This window comes from Saccostrea echinata, unplaced genomic scaffold (assembly GCF_033153115.1).
Source record: "Saccostrea echinata isolate AGI-Se365-2 ecotype Australia unplaced genomic scaffold, CSIRO_AGI_Sech_v1 ptg000004l, whole genome shotgun sequence".
In the NCBI taxonomy this organism is placed as follows: Eukaryota; Metazoa; Mollusca; class Bivalvia; order Ostreida; family Ostreidae; genus Saccostrea; species Saccostrea echinata.
Window position 1 is genome coordinate 228,833 of NW_026889753.1, and position 11,625 is coordinate 240,457.

General features: G+C 31.8%; 1 protein-coding gene across 1 annotated transcript; it reads left to right on the forward strand.

Moving 5' to 3' along the window:
• The first annotated feature begins 115 nt into the window (after positions 1–115).
• Positions 116–6,948, forward strand: LOC133179349 (uncharacterized). Its single transcript, XM_061314127.1, has 5 exons — positions 116–311; positions 5,342–5,577; positions 5,699–5,849; positions 6,080–6,256; positions 6,465–6,948. The coding sequence occupies exons 1-5, from the start codon at positions 221–223 to the stop codon at positions 6,743–6,745; spliced, it is 936 nt and encodes a 311-aa protein (XP_061170111.1). The 5' UTR covers positions 116–220; the 3' UTR covers positions 6,746–6,948.
• The last annotated feature ends 4,677 nt before the right edge of the window (positions 6,949–11,625 follow it).

The window sequence follows — 11,625 nt, forward strand, 5'->3', positions numbered from 1 at the left end:
CAGGTTAAAACAATATGTGAAAAGGATGATTTCCTCAAGATCCGCGCCCACAAAATGACATGAACGATAACTCTGTTTGTTTACATCAGGGCTGTAGGCCTCGGTTGTTCGCAGATTTTCCGTACTGGCGTAGAATAACGTTTTTATGGACATTTGGCACAAGTTAACTTGAAATGATTATAAAGACAAAGATAATTATCAAAGCGCCCGAAGAATTTTAATGCACTTTACTGGAACAATGAAATACTGTTTATCATTGTGCTGTGTTTTCTATTTTATTTGGGACTCGAAATCACTCTCCACACGATCATGTAAGTTAAAAACTGTTTCGAAAATAATTACCAATGAACATGCATATAATACAGAGTTTCATTATAGACCTTATATTCTATGATTTCCTGAAAAAAATATAACGATGAGGAAATTCGAGATAAGAGATATTTAGTTACTAACGACAACTCCACATTTTTCATATTTTTACTAATAAAGTTATAGCTTATTAAGTTAATATGGGAATACTACTTAATACAAATATGATTTCTATGTATTGTACAATTATAAAAATTTTGATAATTTAGTCCAGATTTTGGTTGTCAGGAATCTTCAGACTGCATGTAGAGCATTCATTTCATATAATTTAATTGCAAGTGAGATTCTGGTTTTGAAAAAAAAAATGATCTAAATTATATAATATATCTACCATTTGAACTAAGATTATAGTGTGGATGGTTCCTACCTTTTGGACTGCTTTAGGCATTTTACAAATATGTAAATTATTTTTTTAAAATACATGAATTCCTAAATCTTTCCCTAAGATCATGAAGATGGATAATTAAATTCTAATCTAATGTACCTAGGGTTACCCTTACCAAACTGTTATGTTTGCTGCAGACCTGCAGCAAGTCTGCTGCAAGTTTGCAGCAAACAAAATTGTTCGCAGGAAGAAAATTTTCTTGTTCGCAGATGATTGCCGCTAGCTGCGATCTTGCGGCAAACATTGCAGCAATTGCTGTAAGCTTGCAGCAAATTCGCAGGAACTCAACATGTTTGCAGGAACATTGCAAGAAACATACACGCCAATCTGTTGTTCGCAGCAAGTTTGCAGGAAACATTTAACAAATTGAATGTTTGCAGGAAGTTCGCAAGAACAGTAAACAAGTCAAATCAGCCAATGAAATGCAGATTGTACTGGGGTCAACACAGAATTCGCCATTTTGAAATGTTTGAATTGAAGTGTAGATGTTTCAGTATTTTGTTAGGAATATTTACCATTTTGAACATGTTGAATGATTACAAAAGCATAATTCTGGATGTAGGTGTACATTGGCATACACAAATCTAATTGGTAAGATCTGATTTTGTTTATTTTAATATGAAACAATTATCTCTTTAAAGCATGTTTAAGTAACATGTACTTGCTAGGTCAAAACTTAATCTATTTATGAACTTTAATCTTTATTTTAATATAATCTTTATTTTAATATTACATTTGTATGTTTCTTTAAATGTATTTAAGGTTCCAAATCAATTATTATAAATGTTTAAATGTACAATTTTATTGTTAAATAATGTGCAAAGGTTTTTAATTTTCTGTACATGTCAAAAAAAAAAATATTTTTATGAAGAATAGTTTGTGAAAATTGTCTAGGAACATAAAGAGAGACTATCAACACTTCAGAAACTAGCTTGCATCATTTCAGACGCATGTGGTGGATTTTCTCTATAATTAACAGATTAAGGTCAGGACAAAGGCTTTCTGCGAACTTGCTGCTTGTATGCAGGAATGTGCCAAAACATTAATTATATTGCTTGCCGCTACTTAGCAGCAATGTTTGCCGCAAGCTTGCAGCAATGTTTACCGCAAGCTTGCGGCAATGTTTGCAGCAAGCTTGCAGCAAGGTTTCCATATTTGGAAAATCCAGTGTTTGCTGCTGACTTGCAGCAAACTTCATTTGCATGGTAAAATGTTTGCTGCAGGCTTGCTGCATACTTGCCGCAAACTTGCTGCAAGCACAAAGGCTTTGTATAGGCTGTCATGGTTTCTTTAGCTTCATTGCAGCAAGCTTGCAGTAATGTTTGCTGCAGACTTGCAGCAAATGTTTGCAGGAAGGCAATATTTTTGGTAAGGGTAGTTAACCATGCATCGGACACATACCTTGCTTCGGACAACTTTAAGCTATAAACTTTCATTAAACCTGAGTCTCTCCATGTTTTTACTTGCTTCTGTCTTTAAGCTGAAGATTAAAAGTTTTAAATGATGCCGATATTTATTATCATGTTGTGATCAATACCACGAAAATGGCCTTGAAGTTAAGTCCTATTTTACATCATCAAAAGGGAGTAGACTGAATTTTATGATTATGCAAATTTTTTGAGTTGTCGTTCTTTTTATTAGATTTCACGAAACCAGTCAGTTGAATTTGTCAATGATTGATAATTTTACAAAAATTTTCCAAAAATTTCACTTTAATATTTATATAATTTTTTTAAAGAGTTGTTATTTACTAGTATGTTTATTTCACCGTACATCGGACACAAATTAACCATGCATCGGACACTTTCCGATGCATAGGTAATCGCTTGGACCATTCTCATAAAGACCCCAACTGACAGCTTTTTTTTGCGGAAATAGAAAATAAAAACTCTAAATTTCCAGGGAAAATACAAGTTATCGATATTTACGACTAGAAATGGACTCAATTTATTTCTACAAATTAGAAGATGATAACTCGAGACAAAGGCCCGAGTTGCCATATACATGTAACTTGCATTGTAAAGCCATTCTAATGTGATGTGATGCACTTAAAATCTCTCCATATTTGTGGATTGACATAGTCAATCAATTTTAATGAGAAGGTTAATGTTTAAATAAAAGATCAAAATATTTCTATATCACTAATTTTAAAGCAATGAGATAAAGGTTTGACATTTTTCCAGTTCAAATACCGTTTGTCCGATGCATGGTGAATATTGTGCGATCCATGGTGAATTCTTACTCATTTCAAAAAAATCGGTTTTTATGGATATTTTTTCAATAAATAACGAGGGTGTCTGATGCATGGTGAATTCACCCTTATGTGATTTTCTATTTGTTTTTTGTTTTTTGTTTTTTTTGAAGTGTAAAAATTGTTCATTTGTTGGTATTAAAAATACTTAAGATACAACGGGTTGAGTTGCCTCTTCGAAATTCGAGGGATAATTGGCGTGGTCCCTTAATTTAAATATGGGAGGAAATTAAATTGAGACAACATAAAATCTGTGATGGCATTTTGATGCGTATCAAAAACTTCAATAATTATTACTGTGTGTATATATATACTTTCTGCTTCTATATTGATGCGATTTGTCCTTAGGGTGTGTCCCATAGCGGATGAACGCGGACTTCAATACTCTATAACATCATAATCTGGAAAGATTTTCAGAAATTTTTAGAAAAGATTGGAAATCAAGTAGACTTGAAATTTATATATTTTTTTTTTTTAAATTTAAATGAAAGTTTTTCACGCGTTTTCTTTAAAACGGATAAAGGTAAGTCTTGAAAGAAGATGGGTGAACAAGGCGAGCGAAGTGCCTATAGTGCGACAAACATGAAGTGAAAAATAAAATCTCATTTATATAAAAATTTTCTTCGATATTTCATCTATTATTAAAGTATACTTTATGTAAAATCTCTACAATTTACAAAAATCTCACAAAGACTGAAATTATTTGCCTACGAAAGAGCATACACACATAAAGAGGACAAAAAGGATCATTTTCTCATACTTTAACAAAATTTTTCGATATGAGTGGGTCTTTGCTCCATATTTTTGAAAGTTAATCCTAAAAGTTTGCATAAAAATATACATTTTTTGGTTTACAAAAACATGGAGCAAAGACCCACTATACCTTAAAAATACACTTTTATGACAAAGCATTCGCATCTTTCCGAGAAATACTTGAAGTCCATTAAGTCAAGGGTGATATCACAAATATGACTTAAATGCCACAATTCATCAGGAGCTGTGTAGCGTAGTGGTTAGCGTGTTAGTCTCAAAGCATAATGATTTTTATTGATAGGGGTTCGAATCCCACGAATACAATTTTATTTTTTTCATAAAAGAATAATTTTTTTCCGAGATCTTTTTTCCTCAGAAAAGTTTTGTTGATTATAACTTCATAAATTTCAATAATGAGAACTTTACTTTAAATACTTAATTCTCATATTGAATATATTTTTTTAAATATCTGAAGCTATAGGCATTCTGCACGCCTTGTTCACCCATCTTCTTTCAGGAGTGATAGATCGTGAGTTGTAAAAGTGACATGTGTGTTTCGTTTTTGTTGCTGTCACTTTCATTGTCCACCGAAAGTACTTAAAAAGGATGCCTTTTTTCATTTTAAAATGTTTATAGGGGAGGTCAACATTACCGCTACATTGCGAAAAATTTCAACTCATTACTGCTACATTTTTTCGAAATTTCGGGTGATCATTACTGCTACATTTTATCAATAAGACTATTGCCGATCACAGCTCATTACTGCTACATATCGAATCAGCCAGCAATGACCCGGAATATAAGTTCAACTCATTATAATTCATATAAGAGATTTCCAGACAGCAGTACGTCAAGCAAATGGCCTTCAAAGCTCTACCAATTATGCAAAGACTGTGTGTTTTATCCATGAACGGAGCTCGGTTTTAACACTTTCTAAAATGTTTTGTTAAATAAAATAGATTTTAGATAAAAATTGAAAAAAAAACAAGATTCTGCCCAAAGTCTTACTTTCACCTCTCATTGGTGGGGAAACAGGTCTTATGGGTGTACATGTACTTTAAATCAATCTGTACATTCATAAGCCGCTGGCTAACGGAAGAGGTAATGTAGCGGTAATGTATACTTTTAAATGTAGCGGTAATATATCCCTTTTTGTATCGGTAATGCCAATTTTGAAAATGCAGCGGTAATGATACGCACCCGTTTATAGAGCCTAAAAAAGTGCTTAAAGTCATGCCATGTTCACCGAAAAATGGTTTAAAATCAAAAGTTGTCCAAAATATGAGTATTTTTAATCGAATTTTAAGGGATGATTCCTACGCGCTCAATGAGGCATTTAAGTCGTTTTGGAGACTTCCATAAAATTAAAATGTAGGTTATTGTGACCTACAGTAATTTTAAAATATCCTTATGACGCATGGTATATGAGATGACAAGATTCACCGAGTAATCATTTGAAAAATAATATATCGGGTTAGTGCCCAGATATTATAACTATTGCCATAAACTTATTTCTGATAAATATAAGACTTTGGCATATCTAGATCTACATATGTTTTAGATATTCTTTTGTACATTTCTAGTGACGTTTGAAGATGATAGATGTTTTGGGCCTTTTCATCCCTCACCAAGAGAAAATTTTACGGTGATTCATAAAGGCCTAGACAGTAGTGGTATTTGTAGAGATATGTCATTCAGTGGTTGGGACTATGCCGACTCTCGTCGTAGGGAGTCATGTGTAAAAGTGAACAGTGTCAAACTGGATTGTTCTCAAAAGTTTGTATACAGGACAGACTCCAACAGAGCAAAACCAGTGAAGGCAAGTGTGAAAAACTTTCTCCTTTTCTCTACTGAAATTGTACTTTTTTTATAATTGTATTTTTGTTTGGTTTTTTTTGGAGAAGCATAGAAGAGTCAGTAAAATGGAATATTTCTTTCAGATATTCGATTGTTATGACACTGCAGACGTAATTCCAGTATTTTGTACGTTTGAGCTACTATACATCCGGATACAGACAGAGGAAGCTATGAAAAACACAGAAGTTGTATACACTGTTTATAGTGGGAGAGAAAAACCATCATATGAAAGGGGTGAGTCTTCTATTTGAGATCATTGTAATGAAGAACATTAATTTATGCATACCCCATCCCTTAAATGTTAGTTAGAGCTTCCGGTGACCTCCATTAAAAGCAAATTTGACAACGATTTTCGCTAAGTAGTCATTTCTAATCTGTCCAACATGTAGTACTCGTATTTTGAATTGGAAAGCTTATCTATTAGTATATTTTAATAAATACTCTATGATTTTGTATTTCGACAGAGAGAGGAGTAGGATGGGTTGTACCCACTATCGTAAGTCTAGGCCTGCTGGGTGTAATCTGTGCTTCAGTGTGTTGTGTACGCATGAAAAAAGCTCGTGAGCTTCAGAATCAAAGAGGGACGATTGCATTCAATCGAAATCAACAGCCTCAGATTCATATTCACCATTATCATCCGGGTAACTCCTTATTCATATACATGTAGATATATGTCTTTCAACAAATATTTGATTTCATTACTGTCGAATTGATAAGAGCTCAATTTGGTAGATGCTCTTGATTAAAAACATAATTGCTATTTTCACAAATAATTGTTCATACAAAGAGATTTATCCTATATATGGAACGAAATACGAGAAGTAATAAATATTGATATAAATTTTCCAGTCCATCAATCATGTGATCAGGAAGCGTCTTCTTCATCTGTAAACAGGGACATGCGTCCAGGAGAGCCTTTGCCTAGACAAGGAAAGAATTTGCCACCAGACACATATCAATTTCAGAGCTATCCTCAACATACCGCACCAACCACGCGTGAGGACAATGTTTACCCACCCAGACAACATTTTATCTCATCTAATATTTCAGATTCTACGAAATTAGAACAGTATGGAAATGACATCAACGTACCCCCACCTTATGATGAGGTCACTAAGCAATATGTTTGATATAAAGTTTGTATTAATAATCCAATGTAGTAATCCAACAACACTTGTACAACCCGTAAATAATCCGAATTCAGTATTGTTTTAACATAAGATAAAACATAAGGACGAATCACCTATGTATAAATTTAAATCAAACTGATGTTTTTTAATCACTTAACATATTGTTATGTTTTTAAAATCATTTGCTATGAAATTATGTTGCAATAAGTTATAATGTTAAATATGCATTTGTGATAATTTAACCAGGTTGTATTTAAGTGACTGCCTGGTTGCTTGAACACATGATAGTACATTAATTGTCTTGACAAAATTACTGCATTATTTAAGTAACTGCAGTCAATATTTATATAAGGTTTCAGTACATTTGAAACACTATTTCCATCTTGTTCCCGGGGTTTGGGGGATTCAAATCATACCATTTTTCAGAAGTTGTACAAAATCGTGCTATGTGCTATTTCTTAGCCTATACAGATACGCTCCTGCAATCACATTGAACAGTGAAATTGGATGGTTGGCGTTGGATGATGCATAATCAGACGGAACAGATTGATCCGTCTCCCTAAAAAAGTTTTCCTCTGGAGTTACCAAAACAATGGAACGTGATGTTCATAAATGAAAGAAATGTTATAGAAATAAATACATGTATATGTGCTATTATTATGATTATCTACGTATTTGTAATATAAATCAAGTCAAATCAATTTTTTTTTAATTTCTGTGAAGAAGTGTGGAAATTGAAATTATCGTCTTTACCTAAATTGAGAACATTTGTGACATTCAAATATATTAACTTTAAAATTGAACCTTGAATAACAATGAATATGAACAAACAAGAAAGCTCAGTAATGGCACCGATCTTATTTAGGATGTGGGATCCTACCCCTCCGTATTGAAACTGGTTGATACCGAAACGAACCCCCACGAGAATGTTATTGTATTTTATATAATGATGGATCAGATGAGGATGAAAAACATTTTTTATTTCATTGCTGCAGCAGATTGTTTGAAAACATCAGAAACAATTTCTTTCATATTATAAACATAAACAAAAATGTTGATGAATCTGATAATTTGAACACTTATATGAAAAATAGCCTGCAAATTGCAAAGTTTAGAAATTTATTCTATTCGATAAGACAAAGATATTTGTACAAGTCAATATAATTTCATTAGCCTTTTCTCATGTATATGCATATATATTATTATATATGTTAAAGTGACATATACATGTAGGTCCTAAGGACCGTATGTAATGTAAACCAGGAGCTATTGTATTTAGACCGTATTTCGTATGCACAAAAATAAAATGTACACATATCACAATTAGTCCATTATGAAATGTATTTATTTACTTACTTACTATATTACTGCCATTGAAATATAATTAAACCTTTACATGCATATCTTGTATGAATATTATTATTATTTTGTTGACTTTTCTAAATTTATGTATTACCAAATATAAGATATGTTCTTTTAAAAAGAATGTATCCATTTTACTTACATTTATTTTTTTATTACATGTACATATATTTTTAACTTATAATAAGTTATTTTACGGAAATATATAATACATTTTTTTAATATTTTTCGGTGAAGATTGAGAGATGGTCCTACTAAGTTAAAGTAGATTTTATATGTTGTGTAAAAAAATACTCTCTATCATGTACAGGCATTCTATAATGTAAAACAAATTTAATATGTTCACAAACTTTTCACAAAAGGTTATGTTTATGTAACAGTTACAGGCTTGTTTAGATACTAGTGTGAAATAAGCTATGTTTACGTTTTTATTTCAAAAGTAAATTAATTTTTTTCAAAATCTTTAAAAAAATATAACTCTTACTTATGTATTCTCCAGTAAAGTTTTTCACCATAGATTTAATCTAAAATTAATATGTTTGATTGAACATGCATTTTTCATAAGTTAATGAAAAATAGTATAGGCTAAACCCCAAAGATTGTTAGAACTGTGAAAAAGCTTCACAGGTCTGGAATCAGGTTGTCGCGTCATCTAAAGTCATAAAACGTCAAGTGATTGCACCGTGAATCCTATGACCAAGCAGTAAATTCAAAATTTTAGTAAATGGACATGATGTCTTACATACTAATGAACAAAAGATAAGAATTTAATTAGACATGCGTCATTCTTCAACGTTTACAATTTATTTTCCGTAAATCAACGTGTCCGCGAACTTTTCTATCAATCCTCGTATATATATATAGATAGATAGATAGATAGATATATTTGCATATGTTTATTGAACAAGGTATTTTTGAGGTTATTCCGAAATTTATTTACAAGCCCTCCAGATTTTTATGCTACCCAAACTGCAGTCGGACAATAAATTGTTAAAAATGTTATACCTATGGTGTATATGATTTTCGAAAATGGTTTCAACATTCTAAGTAAATACTAGGCACAGAAATGAAAAACACCAACTCTAGTTGTGTTTTCCACAATTTAAAATTTTCAAAATGACCACTTTTGTCAAGGAAAACAAACACGAAAATGTCAGAATTTCATTTTTCTCTGAAATGTCCAGCCAATCTATCCTAAACTTTACGGAACTGTTCCTTGCATTGTGTCAATTAAAAGTGGTTTGCGCCAAAAAGTGGATTTGGTTTGACAAATTTTTTTTTTCAGTAAGGCCATTCCAAGTTTTTTCTATGTTTAGCGTCTGCGTGCGCCTTGGTTTTAGACATCCAATATCAGAAAAAAAAAAAAAAATCAGGAGTCCTGAAATTGATCATTTTGGTTTAAATACTTGAATTCTCACAATTTCTTTAAATATTTGTGTATAATATGTAATAATAGGTGTGTTTTAAACATTTTAGAATACCTTGAGTTTGCTAAAGAATAGACGTAAGTACCTTTCTTCCAGAAAAATAGATTCATGAAATAAAATCGTAAAAATTATATCATTTTTATGGTTTTTAAGGCTGCAGGTGTTTTATTTTTTGGCTTGTGTGGTTTTTGCGAGTAGGTAGGTAGGTTTTTGAAAGATGGATGGACGCTAAACAGAGAAAAAACTTGGTATGGCCTAACCTTGGGAAAACAGAGTTTCTGTCACGTGGTCATTGTTTATTGACGTTCAGGTAAATGCATGGTGTTGTGTGCGTACTGTTCACTTGGAGCTTTTATTTCAATTCAGTTTATTAAAATCAAGAGACATACATCTCTTAGACAATATTTACAATCATATACGAGGGTTGTTCGGAAAGTTCGTGGACTACCGTCATAACTTTTTTAATTAACGTCATATTTTTTCCAAATTTGGAAGAAACATTCAACAGTAAATTCAAATGATGTGTATTAAAAAATTTTAAAATATCGTGATTTACTTCAAACTGATTTAGACTTATAAAATGCAAAAATCGGATCACGGAGCAGGTCAAAATTTTGTAATTTACAATCAAGAAACTAAATAATGTCTGAAGTCAAATCCTCTGTAAAATGACACACAAACGGAAAAATTCTACAAGTTCAAATTAAGAATTGTTTCATCGTTTCTGATTCCATATTATGACTTAATATTTTGCTTCGTTGAAAAGAAATCAGTTTCAGAAAATAGGTAGTCCTCATTGAAAAAGCGCAAAAAAGATGACGTCGTAGAACGTCACGGAGCAGCAGTTAACCATACAATTTTGTGTTGTACTCTGGAAAACTCCAGAAAAAACTCTGAAAATGCCGGAGGTAGTAGGAAATATGTCAAAAGCGAGCAATGCATGTGTGTGTACATGGTACAAGGGGTATTTGAATGAGAGACTACACTGCTTAGACGATGGTGATCTCTAAGAAAACGGATTATCTATAAAATTCTTATCAAAAACATTGAAAGTTAGTAGTGTCATGCTAAGAGTTTGGCGCTTTACAGATGCTGATCTTGTGAAAGCATACTTATGCAGTGAAAAAAATATAATATTGACAAACAAAATAATGCTAGTAGAACAATTGTTAGCAAAATAGATTTCAGGTGGTGGAGAAACGTTTTGAATGAGTGCACTGGTATTGGGCAATACTGTGTGAAATGTATAGGGATAGTATTCTTGAGAACCTCATGTCGGTATGTTTTTGACGTTACATTGTTGTTGAGTTTGCTCCGTAGGTACAAAACGTGTTGATTTTAAAATTATATAACATGAATTCTATCAAATCACATGGAATGAAACTTCACACTTAAACAAAATAAATATTTTTACATATCATAATGTGCTCATTTTAAATTTCTTGAAGATAGTATAACGAAGATTGGCATAGTCCACGAAGTTTCCGAACAACCCTCGTACATTTTACACTGATGTTAGTACATAAAATGTTGAGATTAACATCCAACATGTACAATATACAGCTGTAGAACGTCATGATATTTTCAGTAATTCATAGATTGGTTAAACTGTTAAAAGGCAATGCTCTCCTTGCATTAGCTAATTGCAAAACTTTTCCTAAATTGCATAATTCTTAAACATTCTGTGCACTAAGTAACTGTACCAATTTGAAGACACTTGGTCTTAGAAATACATGTATAGTAACTTTTTTTAATGTATTTTTGTCTTAATGTATTACTTTGTGGACATTTTAAAACAAAATGGAGTTCATCTTCTATGTTCCCCAATTCACAAAGATTTCATATTCTATTATTTCTTACGATTTTGTTTTGTCTGATAAATATTTGAATTTTTGGTTTTATTACTTACTTTAAAAGTAAATTCCCGTGAGAAGTTTCATTTGATATGAGATCTTGTTTCTGGTACGATTCTTTATATCTTCCTGACAGATAATTGGATTTGCAACCATTTCAACAAGCTCTTATATGAAAGTATGAAATATATGAAAGTATCAAAGGAATTAACATCATGAAATGTAAATAAATTGTAAT